General features: G+C 43.5%; 2 protein-coding genes across 2 annotated transcripts in view; one reads left to right on the forward strand and one right to left on the reverse strand.

The window, feature by feature from the left end:
- Positions 1 to 3,630: 3,630 nt before the first annotated feature.
- Positions 3,631 to 8,160, reverse strand: NEFL (neurofilament light chain). The gene is made up of 4 exons (XM_083811673.1): positions 6,998 to 8,160; positions 6,490 to 6,614; positions 5,215 to 5,537; positions 3,631 to 4,188 (listed from the first exon to the last, which is right to left on the reverse strand). The coding sequence occupies exons 1-4, from the start codon at positions 8,051 to 8,053 to the stop codon at positions 4,019 to 4,021; spliced, it is 1,674 nt and encodes a 557-aa protein (XP_083667799.1). The 5' UTR covers positions 8,054 to 8,160; the 3' UTR covers positions 3,631 to 4,018.
- A 133-nt stretch (positions 8,161 to 8,293) lies between these two features.
- Positions 8,294 to 15,701, forward strand: part of DOCK5 (dedicator of cytokinesis 5) — a 121,677-nt gene continuing 114,269 nt past the window's right edge. The window contains exons 1-2 of the mRNA XM_083811587.1: positions 8,294 to 8,602; positions 9,932 to 10,044. The gene's annotated coding sequence lies outside the window, so the exon portion shown is untranslated. The remainder of the gene's footprint in view (positions 8,603 to 9,931; positions 10,045 to 15,701) is intronic.

The following is a 15,701-nucleotide window of genomic DNA, read 5'->3' on the forward strand; positions in this document are numbered from 1 at the left end:
AGTTGGGCATCTTCAGCATCAGGACAAAGAAGGGTCACCTTGTACAATTAATTAAATTTTGACATCAGCGAGAAACTCGAGAACATGTTAACGTGTGCTTACACAGGTGCAGGTGGGATCCCAAACTGGCTTGCTCTTTTTTATGTTATGCTTTCTTTTCAGTTCTGGTAGGAGACAGGTACAAGGACAAAACCTAGAAATTAATGTTCGTGTTGCTAAATGCAGCCAACAGACCAGAGTTTTACAGCAAGAAATGACAGCCATCGAAGTAAGGCAAACTCATGGGCTACTCATTGGCATATTACAAAATACTCTCTTCCTCCCCTTTTCCACACAAAGCATATTTCAGCCTTTAGTTATTATCCACAACTACACTTCTTTTCTCTGTATGCTTTAACATACAAATTTTTTTAATTATTATTATTATTTTTAGTTTGGTCTATTTCCCACTGCAAATGTTTCCGTCAAATCCTAAGAGAAATAAGCAACCAGTTAGCACATTTCTAAATATTTATAAAACTATAAGATCTGGTTAATATTTAATTTTGCCAAGAGGTTTTGTCTACTGACATCTGCAATCAAACAGTTTCAAGAGATAGCATAATTCCAGGGCAGAGATGCATAAATAGTATGTTATTTGCCTGTTCTGCACCAATTATTTCTTGAGACTGTGCATAACCACTGAAGGGATTAATTATTTTCAGACACAGGAGTTCATTAATGAGTACAAAAGACTCTGCAAAAGGAAAAACAACAATTAATGGAAGCTATCTGTGAAGATCTGTGTGTTTGAGTTACGGGGGGCCATCAAGACCCCCCGTGACTTTGGGAACTGGAGGGCTCTAAAACGGGAACTTTGTGCCTTATCGGGTTGGAGGAGCTATGATTAAGGCATTTTCAGCATCCCAGAGCTAAAATCCAGGCAGAAACAAAATCGGAAGTGTTACAAAACAGAAATAGGTTGCGTTTGCCAGGGTGCTGAGTCAGGCACTAGAATTTTCTCCACACGTCAGGGTCTGTGCTTTTACCAGGCACTAGTGGGCTTTTCCCTTCTCTGTTCAGGACCGAACCACCCTCAATTAAGCCAGGAAGGTAGAAAATGATGAACTGTCAATTATTCAATTACCGGAAGGTTAATTCTTAGAATCTGGGTATTATACCTGTATAAGTTTTCCTCTTGCCAGGTAGAAGGGGAGTGTGTGTGGAGAAGAAAAGCCCTCAGGACCTCCTTGCATTCGTCTCCCCAGTGACAAGATCTCGGCCTGATCCAGACCCCGTCTGCCTGAAGGCCAGAGGAAGCTCAAGGACAGACTTGCTGCTTCACTTGCAGCTGCAACTTGGGTTAAAGTTTCTACCGTGTCTCCCTCTGCCTGCTTTTACTGCATTGCGTCAAAGCCGGCTCCTGGATTTTCTGAGGTAAAGCAAGCGTTGCCAGCAGGATCTCCACAACCCCGAGAGCCTCTCGGCACGCAGACGCATGCTTCCACCCTCTCTCCCTCCAGTTTTCCTCAGGAGCTGGGCAGGACTGGGGGTACCAAACCAGGCTGGATGGCCCCTGCAGCTCACTGCCACGGCTGTGACTCACACATTTCCCGCAAGAGTCGTGAAATCTCTCCTTTAGCTGCAACGCGTTAAAAATAACGCAGGGAGCGGGGATCAGGCCGAGACACACTGCAGGGAGGACTGTGTTTTCTGGTGTACCTCTGAATGCGCTGGTTTGAGAGCATCCCTAGCAGCCTGGCTGCCAAGATTTGGAAAGCCACAAGCTGTGTCACTTCCCAGAAGTGAAAGGGATGAAAATGACTAAGTGACGAAAAGGTTCATCCGCAGGAGAAGGCATGAGATAGGAAGAAAAATCAGATATTGCAAAGTCAGGAGGTGCAGTGCTTGGAGAATGGGAGGATAGGGGCAGTGGTTTTAATATATGCCGATCTATTTTAACAGTGGTTTGGCTTTAATGGCTGTGATGAGTTCTGATCTGGCACATAGCATGCTTTTTGCTCTGCAGAAGCAGCTTCTCTCTTCCTAAAGTGCCATGCTAAGCATTTTCTGATAGGGCACTTTGGCGGTTTTCCAGGTGCCATCTCCTGCATTCAAAACCGTGCTGCGTTAGAGCTGGGGGTGTCACGTACCGAGAGGAGCAGCTCTGCCACCCTGCCAGCCCCTCTGAAAAGCTTGACGCCAGTGGCACAGCCGAGCCTCTTGTCCATGGCACCGAAAGTACCCGCTGGGGGGACACCCACATCTGCCTGGTGAGTCTGCATAAACACAGAAAACTCTTTTCTATAGAGGTGGAAAAGCCTCTATGGAAAGCAGAGGGGAGGTGTGGAAGAAAGTCTTAAAAGAGATTGTTGAAGAAAAAGGGGTATAATTTGCTTGCTTACCTTCTGGTTCTCAAAAGCATCAAAAATACAAAAAATAGGAAGAAAAAATAAAAATAAATAAATAAACAGTATTTAGAAATGCTGTCAGGACTCCCTGAAAACAAGTTACTGAATTACCCCATATGAGTACAAAGCTCTGTCTCCTGAACAGTTTTGCCATAAACTTCCTTTTTCCTGCTGTATTTCCTGGGAGCATGGAAGGAAAGAATTGCCTTGAGCACTTACCTCATCCACCTTCTTTATAACTCTTTCAGCAGAGGGACGTGCTTTTGGAACATCCCTAAAATTTGTATAAAAACATACTTCTCTCTGAAAATAGTCGTTGAGGAGAGCCAATGCAAATCAGCCAATGTCATGAAGTCAGCGTAGAAAATTAAAAGGTACCCCAGAATCTCATGTAAAAATCCATCTAGCTAAATGTGACTGAGAAGGGTGCAGCCCCACGATGCCTGTTCTATTTTGGCTTTCCATAAGTTTAAGCATATTTTAAATGGTTTAATTTGCAGTCCTGGTCTGCTACTTGCCCTTGGCACAAGGTGAAGTTATAGGCATCAACTTTTTGAAAGCTAATTGAAGCTAATTGAAAATAAATAGGCTCAGGCTTGATATTTCTTTCAGAATTGTCAGGCTTTGCTGCTGTGAGCTGTTCCTATTTTGTGTCTGATCACACTTTGTGAGACTTTTCTTTGGTTCATATTGAAAACCCTAAAAGGCCCTGACAAATTCTCATTAGAGAATGAGCCTCAAGTCCATAGTGGTATGACTTAAGATGGTGGTCTGTGGGAAGACAGCTCACACTCAGTTGTCAGAGAACGCTGCACACACCCCGTCCTTCCTTAAAAAGGAGAGAACTATGATAAGGTGTTAAGACAGACCTTGTTCCAAACCTTGTCAGCAGTCATTTTCCCTTTCCATCGCTGAACCTATCCATTGTTCTTTTGCCAATATCAGTTTCTCTATTCATTGGATTTTTTCCATAAGGCAAGAGAGTTTGTTTATACAAGACTAGCAAAACCAAAGCTAACAGCCCATTCAGATTGCAGCATATTTTTACAATTAAAGTTTCCTGTGAACGTACATCCACAGCACAACAAAGAAACGCCCTTATTGCTTTATCCACATATCAGTGCTCCAATATATCAGCTTGGGACAGAATCATTCAACAGGCTTGAAAGATGAGTGTAATACCCCACTTTATCTATCATTTTTAAGTGCATCAATGACAAAAGACACATACTACAAGGAATCTGTGTAAGCATTTCTGTAACTTTATTGACTAGCTTTATTGCACATACTTATTGAAGCCTCCATTTTGCCCACCCAAGGTTTCCATAATTATTTTAAATGCAAGTTAAAGATAACTTTCATTCCATGACTTATTTTTTCCTTTTAGAATTTTAAGATTCTGAATCACCCAAATAGGACATAACCCCTGAATTCATACGTGTAGACCATGCAGCACTCAGGGAGCAAGCCAGTGGGTGCTCTGCAAGCATACTGATACTCCGCATAGAGAAACATCATAGATCATTAACTTTAAACCTCAGTGGTCACTGAATTAAATATGTGAGACTGCAATTTTAGCTCAGTCAATCATAGTTTAACTTGATGAGAAAGCTGGACTGCCTTAAAAATTAAGCTTTCTTCTTCACTTCACTCTCTTCCTTTCCTGCTGCTTCTTTCTCTTCCTTTTCTTCCTCACCAGTTTCCTCAGCAGTTTCTTGAGACTCCTCTCCTTCTTCAGCTGCTGTTTCTTCCCCTTCTTCATCACCCTCTTTGGCTTCTTCAGATTCTTCCTTCGCACCTTTGAAAAGCGAGAAGAAACATTTCTCATCTCCTACACTGCTTCAGACTAGTTCCTAATCCCAATTCCACAGAAGCCAGCATACCTGCACCTCCATCTCCATCCATTTGGATGACAGCCAACCTAAACATCATGGGGCTAGCAACTGATTTCTGCATGGTAGCAGCAACATATCTAGGACTGACAAAATTATACAGCCCGTTTACCCTAAATTTCAGAGGGAGTGAAACTTTTTACAGGTCTTTTAGAAACCAGTCTTGAAAAACAGTAATTAACTGTAGACTCGCTGCTTTAAACCTTATACAAAGATTTGAGTTCAAGAAGGAATCTTGCTATTATCCTCCAACTGGCTCTCAGCTGTAGTTTTGTTATGATCTGATCACGTTAATAAAATTGTAATTAATCACCTTAAACTCGTCAATTGGTCCAATGGTAACCAATACATTTCAGATGTGTTTAGGTTACAGCCTTCAGAGCTAAAATGCTGCTCTTACATTTTTAAAAAGTGAGTTTGGTAAGTAAACTGGGGGACAGGAAGTGGCGTATACTTCGGTTGAAGGAAGCGAGTAAGCTACCTAGACCTCAGGCAACAGGAGCTGCTCTCAAGACACGGTTAAATCCAGACATCAGGTGATGTTCCCATTATCCTAGCCTACTCTGGGAATTAGTATTTAGTTCAGGATGTTCCTGTTATCCACTCAAGGATGTTTGAAATAGCCACATATTGCTTGCTGCCAGCATTACCTGCTTTTAAAGTATTGCATTAAATTTTGTAAGAATGAGAAACAGACAGCAGTTTCCAGGGGCTAGAACCAGTCCTATAATCTCCCTGGCACTAAACATTTACCTTACCTTCTATTCTAAATTCAGGTGTACTTGCTCAAATGCTACATGCTTGATCTCACATGCTTGTTAATAGTCAGTGAGAAAAGTCTATTAATTAAATCTAGTTCCTAGGATTTCTAGGTTTTATCCATATGAGCAGGGTGAAACGTGGAAGAGAGGGGTTTGAAAGTAACTAAGTACCTTCCTCCTCTTCTTCAGCCTCTTCACCTCCTGCTTCTTCCTCCTCACCTTCTTCTTTCTCTTCTTCCTCACCTTCCTCTGCTGGGGCTGCCTTGGCTTCTCCTGCTTTAGCAGCCTCAATTGTTTCCTCTATTTCAATCTGTTCTTCCTGGACATGACTAGAGTAGTAGGTGGGGAAGGAACGGGTTGTCATCAAGTAGGAACTGGACTGGAGACCACTGTATGCAGACCTGCCAAAAGTCGGGGCAGCCTGGGTGTAGCCACTGGTGATGCTTCCAACACTAGTGAAGCTGAGTCGGGTCTCTTCACCTTCCAGCAGTTTTCTAGCAGGAAAAAAAAAAAAAAAAAAGCAAGCATCTTAGCTCTGCTGCAGTGGTATTCAGCAAACTCAGCTATGGACAAGAGAACCATTATTACGCTTTGAGCAGCACAAGCTCTAGGGACTGCATACTACCTGGAGTGCAAATACTAGCCCATAATGAATAATTGTGTGGCAATAGTATTCTTATCTTCTTAGAAGAAGTTAAGTTTGAAATGTGTATTACTGTGGAATTAGTACTTGTTTGAAGTAATGAAGAAAAGACCCCCCAGGACTAGGTTTCTACAGCAGGTAAAAGATACAGATGTATTTTGGTAGCCTGTGAAGTTCCAGAGAACAATGCAGATGCAACAACTCCATGTTACAGCTATAAACCTCGTCTAACAGCTAGCCACTTTCAATGTTTCCCTCTGCGGCATTCACAGAAACTGTTTCAGCATTTATAATTTCTACCAGTATCTGGGTTAAAACATTAAACAGTTATTTGAAAGCAATTCTGTGAAAGAACTCACAAGTAATCTCCTGCTAAGCAATTAGAGAGATATCCCATTGTTGAAAACATGTACGGGATTTCTAGTTCTGAAAACGCAGCTACCTGTTTTAAGGAGTTTTACTGATATAAAAACAGGTTTTAGGCTTAGGGATCTCTTTGCTGTATGAGTACAGCATTTATTTTTTTTACATGTAAAGATGGAGAATAGATAATATACCTGAGTTAATAATTCTGTATGCATGTACACACATACTATGATACTCCTATTTGCTACACAGTGCAGATTTTGCTGAGAGCAAGCTTTACCTTAAAAGCACTGCTTCTTTCAACCACAAGACAATTAAGAAAACCTGATTAAACTCTGCTATCTCTGACACTTTCAGCTGGAGGAACAAAAAGAGTTCTCTTATAAAAAAAGGGGGAATCAGATCCAAGATTGATTTACACATCCTCCCTGTCATACCTGTATGCTGCAATCTCAATGTCCAGGGCCATTTTCACATTGAGCAGGTCTTGGTATTCCTTTAAGTAGCGAGCCATTTCACTCTTCGTGGTTCGCAACTCATTCTCTAATTTGTTGATTGTATCCTGTTGGAAGCAAGAACATTGACAGTGCACAAGCCTCGGTTTTCCCCTGTCTAGCAACGCCACCTGCCAAGGGATTCCTGCAGCCCTTGCAGCTTAACCTTGCTGCAGCAGACCGACAGCCCCCTCACACCGCTCCCCAGCAGGGCTTCCCCACCCCGCCCTCTACACCCTACTACAAACCTAAGCACCCATTTCCCGCTATTTAAAGACTAAAGCATTCACAAGGGTTAAATATACTTCATTTTATAATCTAGGCTGTTTCCCCTTATGCTTTTTGGAGCATTCATTTACCTTATTGACAGGAGCTTACCACAGTACACCCAAGACCACCCCCGCGTTATGCACCAAGCGGTGCTGTGGGCTGAAAGGCAGCCTGCGCTCACCTGCAGCGCCGAGATGTCAGCGCTCTGCTTTTCCTCCAGCTCCTGCAGCTGCTTCTCCAGCGCTTCGTTCATGCCACGGGTAGCCTCAATCTCCAGCGTCTTGGCCTTCAGGAGACGGCGGCTCTCAGACACCTCATCCTTGGCGGCACGGACAGCGTCGGTGTTCTTGGCAGCGCTCTCGCTGAGGACGGTGAAGCGGCTGCGGAACCACTCCTCGGCGTTCTGCATGTTGCGGGCCGCCAGCTTCTCGTACTGGGCACGGATGTCCCGCAGCGCAGCTGAGAGGTCAGGCTTGGCCGACACGTCCATCTCGACGGAGAGGTGAGCATACTGGATCTGAGCCTGCAGCTCGGCCAGCTCTTCCTCGTGGACCTTCTTGAGGAAGGCCAGCTCATCCAGGAGGCTGTCCACACGCTTCTCCAGCTCGGCCCGAGCCAACGCCGCCTCATCGGCGCCCTTGCGGACCTCCAGCAGCCTGGCCTCAGCATCCTCCCGGCTCAGCACCTCTTCCTCGTAGCGGGCCTGCAGCCCCCGCAGCGTCTCCTCCAGGCTCTCCCGCTCGCCCTGCAGCGCCTGCTTCTCGCTTGTCGCCTCCTCAGCAGCCAGGCGCAGCTCACGGATCTCCTGCTCGTACAGGGCTCGGAAGCGGGATGGCTCAGCGTGCTTCTGCCTCAGCACCAGCAGCTCAGCCTCCAGCACCTTGTTCTGCTGCTCCAACTCGTGCACCCGCTCGATGAAGCAGGCGAAGCGGTCGTTGAGGTCCTGCAGCTGCGCCCGCTCCTGGCTGCGGATGGACTTGAGGTCGTTGCTGATGGCCGCCACCTGGCTCAGGTCGAGGCTGTCCACGGAGTGCAGGAGGGAGCCCGAGGCGCTGGAGGCGGCGTAGCTGCGGCGAACCGACACGGAGGAGACGGGCGCCGACAGGCTGGAGTACGCCGAGCGCCCGGAGCTGTAGCCGCCGCTGCTGCTCCGCATCGTGGAGACGTGGAGCCGCGAGCTGTCGGCATAGCGGCGCTTGTAGGAGGGAAAGAACGGATCGTAGCCGTACGAGCTCATGGTTACGGGAGGCCAGCGACTGCTCTGCGGCTCGGCGCCGCCCGACGGCCCCTATTTATCGTCGGGGAGGGCGGGCGGCCCCAGCCGCCAGGCGGGGACGGGGAGGGACGCGGCGCTGAAGGACGGCCCCGCTTGGTTCGGGCGGCTCTGCGGGGGGTTGGAGGCGAGGGGGCTGCGGTCGGGGCTTCCCGCTGCTCGTTTGTCCCTTCTCGGGTGGGTCTGTGGGAGGCAGGGTGCTCTCGGGTCTGTGTTGCCTCACGACTCCTTCAGGATTAGCCCTAGGGTGCTGCGCGGCGCCATTTTGTGCCTGGTGGCCCCCTCCCGCCCAAAGCCTCCCTGAGGGAGGTGGTATGGAGGCTGTCGGAAACCCCTGTCATAGCCAGGGCCTGGGGAAGGCTCGGGTTATCAGTGGGGCTGGGGCGTTTGCAACACTCACCTGTACCTCAGAAAGCTTAGAATACATGTCTAAACAGCGTGGTTTTTTTCCCCATCTCGTTTGCAGTTGTCACAAGGTGTGTGTGCTCTTCAAGCTCCTGCTGTGCTCACTAGGTATCTCCTCACAAATGGTTCTTGATAACCAAGTAATTACATGAATTAAGAAACTACTATGCGGTGTAGTTTGCTCTTGGAGCAGGAAAAAAAATATTGTCTAGCCATCTAACTTTGCTTTCTATGTTCTTTGAAATGGTATGGAGGCAAGTTTGAGGTGTGGACAACTGGGATTGAATACTTAATCTTTCATAACCTGACTACAATGGAGACTAAAACTGGACAGCTGCCTTGCAGCTACCTCTGATACAGATTATTAGCCACTGATTGAGTAAAACCAAGCGTTATTATGCAGTAGAATTCATCTAAAAGTAAGGTAGGGATACATTGCCCAAACATTTTCTGGGATGCTCCAAAAGGTGTTGATAATAATATATGTAAATGAAGCTGTCTGGCTGTCACTAATTACAGTAGTACCCAAGTATTTGGGGCACAAAGATATGCTTGCTTAATATGAATCATCTAATAAAAGTAAGACAGGGTGGATTTCATCATGTTTCCTTCTATAGTCTAGTGCTCTCAGGCAGAACTTTACCTGTTGTGTGTTGTCATTTCCACAGGTCATAGTGTACTTGAATATAAAGAATATTAAGCTGTGAAGGGCAGTTTCTATCAAAGATAGAAAGGTATAAGATCTTTTCATCTGAGCTCATGCTGGAGAGAATTAACTATGCAAAGAACAAATAAAGACATATGCATCACTACCTCACAGTAAATCTGATGAGATTTTATTTTGCAAATATGAAGTGTCCACATGAAGATCGATGGAAATGCTCTCAACTCATAAGCATTGCAAGTGAGGCTTCAAGTTTTATTCAAAAAAATTCAGTAGCGGTTACGTTCATGCTTGTTATTCGTGTATTATATATGCAGAATACAGTAACAGCACAGGCATGATTTTACGTGCTAATAAATTTTAGATTTAACTGAGTAGCTATTCTTGACTTTTGCCAAAAAAAAGGTAGCTTTTGTATCTTGCAGTGCACCCAGGGAAGTAAATGAGCAGTGTAGACGTCGTAGCAGATGGGAAGATTTACCAGTAGGCTTGGTCAGAGATTCATTGAGCTTCTAAATACAAGTTGTTATGGGACATTCAACAAATGGATACTGGCATACCTTGTTTCATGCCAATGGATTTGTTAATCTCCACTGTATTCAATTTTGAGCATAAGATTTAATAATTAATAGTATCAATTATTATGCCATGTATTAATAAATTAATATACCTCAACTTGTAAAATAACCTCTACTTTGTGTCCCAGGAAAATAAGGTTTGTAATTGTAGTCTGTTAATATTCTTTCTCATATTTCTTTCTCATATCATTTTAGAGAGAGCAAATGAGTGCAAAACCCCTCCTTCTCCTCCAGTAGCGTGTGCCAGGAAGATGGGAAAGCATGTCTGCAGACAGCCCTGCAATGTTGAATTTCAGTGTTAGTCAGAGGTAAGGATGAAGCTTTCTTACTGTAATGAAAGGGAAACCACTGCTCGAGGCATCCTATCTTGGAAGTTCACATTTCCAGGTACGGAGTAATGCTAATGCTGGTTTTCCCATTCTCTTTGTCTCCCTTTTGTTGCTTTTTGTCATAATGCAGAGCACACTAGCCCCTTGATATTATTGTTAGACAAATCTCTAAAGTAGTAGTGAATAGAAGAACAGGATAAAGACTGGCTTCCAATTAGAATGAAATGGTCTGTGCTGTTTGCCTTGTCTGTGTTTAAGATTGCATCGGAAAAAAAGCAGGCAGGTGGTCACTGGAGATGAGCTGAGTCACCCAGCTGCTTAGCATTACTTCCCTTTCCATCTGCTAAAGCTACCTACAGCTGCTGCCTTGCTGTTTTAATTAGGTGCGAGTCTCATGATTTCATGTAACACGGACTTTAGGCGGAAGAATTGTAAGGCCAGGTTCATCCCTTGAAAACCTCCACTAGGTTGACTGACCTAAATAATGTAAATTATCATGAATGATACTGAAATTACATTAATGACATGAAAAGTGGCAGCTGTGCAGTCACATAATAGTGCTGCAGAAGCAAAAGCAAACATCTCTGACATTACTGTTTGCAAATTTCCCTCTGCCTCATACTACTTAGTTAATGTGCACCTAGGAGAAATTTAGGTCTAGGGCCAAAGACTTTCCTGTGCTAGGGCCTTACGTGTACTGAGAAGTAACTTGAATGCAAAACAAGAGCCAGTGAAGAACTTCCCTGAGCTGGAAAAGATTCATGCATTGGAATGTAGTGGGGTTTGCCTTTTGCTTATTTGCATCAAAAATTGGTTTCCCCAGCAGAAAGTCTAACAGGTATGTTTGGGGTTGGGGTGCATGGCAGAATGAAGCATGTATCATCTGCACCTGGTCTTATTTCAAAAGCATAAAATAAGCTGTGTCTGCTCAGTGTGGATTTACACAGAAATTGAGCATTCCTGAGTCAGAAGAGCAAAAGCATTGTTTATCCTTGTAGATTTTTCTACTCAAGAAAGGCACAACTCTGATAGACTGGGGAATCAGGTGCTCCCACTTCTGAAAATTTCCTAACTGTGGTGTAAATAAAATACAATGTAAAACAATCTGGTGAGAGTTGATCTGTGCGTGCTACCTATACTTGCAAAGCAGGCAGGTGAGATATATTACACATAATTAAGTGTGATTAAGAAAGTTACTTTCTAGTGTTCTGTAATTGTTGATGAATTTACTGGAAATTCAAAAATCAACATATTTGCATTCAGTGACACCATGTATTACTGAATGATTTTTTTTAGTGATAAGATTGATCAGAGCAGTCCTGAAGGAGAAAAGGAAGAGCTGGAACAGGTCCACTGTAGCAGTCGATGTTGAGTGCCAGTACTTTACTGCTATGGGAATGCAGTAAAGCATGCATTCTGCTGAGTGGTCCCTATAGGTCCTTTTACTGATCTTACCACAGAGAGGTGTGTTGTAAAAACGGAATAAGAGAATTCTCATTGAAGCCCCTGAGAGCTTCAGTGCTGAGAAAAGTCAGGTTAAGTGTTTCAGTTTCCCTACAATGTTTCCGTTTTTAATAGCTACTTCTCTCTTTAAAACTTCTGGGAAGAGACAAGGGGGCTAAAGAAATTTCTTTGGCTTTATTCTCATGTATGCTGGATAATACTGTATGTATTTTTACATCTTTGGGTTGTTTTGAAGCTTTGCTCATATGCTGAAGAGGCTTCAAAATCTCTGTTGTAGGGCACTAATACAGGGGAAGATTGTGAGAGGCTAAAAGCAGGAGTAAGGGGTCCAGTTTCTTTCCCTTTTCCTGGTGTTCAGAATCCGGATCTTATATATGCACTTGAAATTATATCAAGATCTCTGAAGGATTTAAATGTACAAACAAAAATGCTTTGTTCTACTTTGATTCTCCTTATGCTGCTGCATTTTTCTTTGTTGAATTGGAATGAATCTCCCATTTTAGGAAGTCTGCTTCCTGTATTCCGAACAGCCCTTTTAATATGAGACAACACTAATATGAGTTGTCAAAGCTCATAGGGAGTTTTGTCTGCAAGGACTGAAATACAGTATCTGAAAGACACAAAAAATGCTAATAAGTATTTAATTTATTTCTTTTGAACTGCTATTTGCTTTGTTTGTGCCATATATAGTAAGTGCCTGAGCAGCTTTCATTATTTTATTATCGCTTCCACCAATTCTGTTTTGCTGCACACAGTAACGTTAATTTGCTCACTTTGAGTTTGTTCTGCCACTTGATTACAAGAGCTAGAGGAAACAACCAGCCATCTGAGCTCCTTCAATGAATGCTTAATTAGAGGATTCATTAGCTTTGTTTACTCTTTGGATCAAGACTCCAAACTAGGCCACAAAATGTGATGGCAGATTACTTCTTGTGGTTAGATCTTAATTCCCAGAATCAATTAAATAGGTGATCTACGTTTGTCAGATTCCAGCAATTAAAGATAAAAAGGTTCTTGGGCAAATAATCTGAAGCTACCTTGCCAGCTGCAGAGCAACGTGCATGTCTTGAACAAGCCCACTCAGCCCGTTCTGAAAGAGATTTATTCCTCTGCAAAATCTCATGAACGGGTCTTCTGCCAACAAGAGAAGAAAGGAGTTAGACTGAGGCACATGGTAGGAGTTTGCCTAAGTTGGCACTTGCCCGTAGGCTTCACTGAAGCCCTGCCAGTTTAGGCTAGCTGAGGATCTGAGCCTCAGCTTTTAAAACATTTTGTCTCCTTGTGGATGATCTTACACGAAGCTGTCACCTGAGAAGTGTTTTGTGATGCCCTAAAATCCAAGAATAGTTGTTGACACCTCCCTGTGCTGTTATACGATAGTGTTTTCTGCCCGCAGTATGTACTCGCGTGTCAAGCAATGAACTCAGATCTGAGACATTCTCATCAGTACGAGTTGTGTTAAGGGGCAAAGACAAAGTGAACCCTAAGTGTTGGTGTGCACCAGAGAGTTGTTCTGGGAGACCAGCTCTCACTACTGCGCTTTTAAATGCGCAGTGATGATAATTATGTGTATGTAGTGTTACTGTTAGTGATAAGTGCAAGGAAGAGGCTGCATACAGTTAAGAGCATATGAAAGGCTCATAACTCAGGCAGAGGCTCTGTTTCCTTCCAAAAACTTGCCATCATGCGTGACAATAAAGATAAAATGGGAGTCAAAACCAGTATTTATTTGTGATCTGCAGGCATAATTGAAAGGCAGAGAGATCTTATATCTGTGGTCTGCAGGAACTTAAGCATGGTCTGAGTTCTCCACTACCAGGATGGGTGCTTCCTTTGGTTGCAGAATCTAGAAGAGTTGAGGAATTCATCTGCTGTAACTCAATTATTTTTTGAAATTTTATGAGATTCTTCTTACTGCATAAGTAGCAATAAAATTTGTGGAGTGTAAATAAAGCCACCTCTACCTTTAATATATATAATCTTCCCATGCACAGAAGTGCAAGCATTTTTTAGCAAGATATAAGCATCCCATTATTTAGTAGTCTGGCACGGACAGCTGACCATAAAACACAGATGGAAAGCGAGCAGTAAAACTGTCTGACTGTACTGCAGTGTAGTGAATGGTTAAGCTTCATAGCAGCGAGCTGAAGTTGCTCAGCTCTGCAGCATATGAATAAAAATTATTGAACTTCTGCAGCCCGTGCACCCAATTTCCTACATCAGATCTTCTTGCATGAATCAGATTCTTGGTATTGTATTTGATAATCAAGGGTGATAGTCAAGGACGTACGCCTGGGTGCGATGGAATAGGGAATGCATCCCAGTGCTCCAGTTTTATGCTAATATAACCTCACTGAAGCATTTGCAGAGGTCTGCAGAGGTTTAATCTCTGGCACTACTCCTAGAGGGAAATTGGCTTTGCACCACTCTAATGCAGGACTATTTGTAAATTAAACAGCCTGGTTGACAGTGCCTGTAAGGCTCTCGTAGCATGTATTAGTGTGTTCTTGATTATACTGCTTAAGGGCAGATGAGAAGTTACTGTTTTTTCTTATTTGTGCAAATTTTTCAGAGAAATAGCAACTACCATTAAAAAAACTGTTAACTCTTTTTGAATGTGGGGGAGAAAAAATTGCTTAAAAGCAAAAGAAACTGCTAAACTGGAACACTGAAGCTTCATGAATCACAGGCAGATCACAGTTAGTAACGAGAGCATGATGCGGGTGTGCTTCAGGGAGCCCTGCGCAGGGACTAAGCAGTGCCTGCTGCCTTTGGGTGTTCCACGATCATCACCTTCCTTAGATCAGGATCTGTCACACTCCTTCAAATTTCTGTTATCCTGATATTATCCTCTAAGTCCTTCAGGTGACTGGTGGTATTAGACCCTTTAAAAGCCCTCAGGTTACTAAAAACTTGGAGCATGAGTTTGGCTTTTGTGTAAGCGAAATATTCCTGAAATAACTTCAGAAGTGCCTAGCATTGTAACTAACTAGCCTGCTTATTTGGCATTGCCAAAAGCTACTCAGTCGTTTGTTTTAATTACTCCAAAATCTCCAGGGTCGTTGTTGCTGTTGAGCAGATGGTTGTGTTACCTTCTAAGTGATTCCGCTTCCTCTCTGACAGCAGAAGGGGTGCACTTGCATGGGCTGCAGTGTGGGAGATTATTTGCCTATACCTAGCTGGTGCTCTGCAAGTCAGAGAAATTCCTGCAGCAGCTCAAATGAGCGCGGTTTCTAGGTCTCCAGAGTAAGATAGGAGATAAATCTTCAAGGGTCTGCTGATTCACAAACACAGCCATCAGAACTGACTAGAAATTGTATTAACTTTGCTTTTCAAGGAGAGTAACTTGGCCGTTTGTTATGAGGTAGCGTAAAGCACTTGATGTTGTAGAGAATAGCTATTGAGTAGACGGGGTATTAGGAAAGATGAGGTAGCCAGATAGATCCTTTTATCTCGCATTTATCTACTTCTGTTGGTAGAATCTATAAGAGGATGTTTGTGAAGCTAAACAAGCGTATTTCAAATACTGAAAGCAAACACGAAAGGTCACGTTTCACCTTTCAGCACAGCACTCTGCCTTTCAGAACAATATAGCTGGGGAGCGGTGTAAAAGCTGCTTGCAGTGAAGAGTTTTATGGGTGGATTCTCACTGCCTCCTGGTTCCTGCCTGGTTCCAGATGGGGTGACCTTTGGGAAAGCTGAGTGCTGGTTTGAGTTTTCTGACCTACAGCACATCAGTGTAATGGTTTTATGCTCTTGAAGAGCACTTTTTTTTTCTGGTAGATGGGTATCAAAATGATGAAATGAACCTCGAACAAGAAATGACCAGAAGAGAGCCCTTTCCTACAATCTCGTCAAGTCTATAATTCACTAAGCTGTCAAACCAAGCCCTTGCTCTTGAGTTGCTCTACCTCTACCAGGTCATGCAGTATAAACCCAGGCAGTTCTGTATTTTGAGCTGTAATTCTTGGAAATTCTCAATTGGTAAAGGTATTCTCTGACCTCTGGGCAAAAGGACCGAATAACTTCTAAAATTTCTAGGATTGGCACATTTACTAAATCAGAATCAAGAACATTGTTGTTGAGCCTAAGCGGTGCTGAGCATCTAAAATTTTTATGAGACTGTGGTTGTTTCAGAACTGAATCCCATATACAACATTTAGTACCTTTCT

The sequence above is a fragment of the Anser anser genome, assembly GCF_964211835.1.
Source record: "Anser anser genome assembly, chromosome: 26".
NCBI lineage: Eukaryota > Metazoa > Chordata > Aves > Anseriformes > Anatidae > Anser > Anser anser.

Excerpts from the sequence above, each read along its gene's own strand:
- NEFL (XM_083811673.1), bottom strand. The coding sequence starts at position 8,053 with ATGAGCTCGTACGGCTACGATCCGTTCTTTCCCTCCTACAAGCGCCGC. Across the intron at positions 6,615-6,997 it reads CTGACATCTCGGCGCTGCAG|GATACAATCAACAAATTAGA; the intron begins GTGAGCGCAGGC and ends TGCTTCCAACAG. Across the intron at positions 5,538-6,489 it reads ATTGAGATTGCAGCATACAG|AAAACTGCTGGAAGGTGAAG; the intron begins GTATGACAGGGA and ends TTTTCCTGCTAG.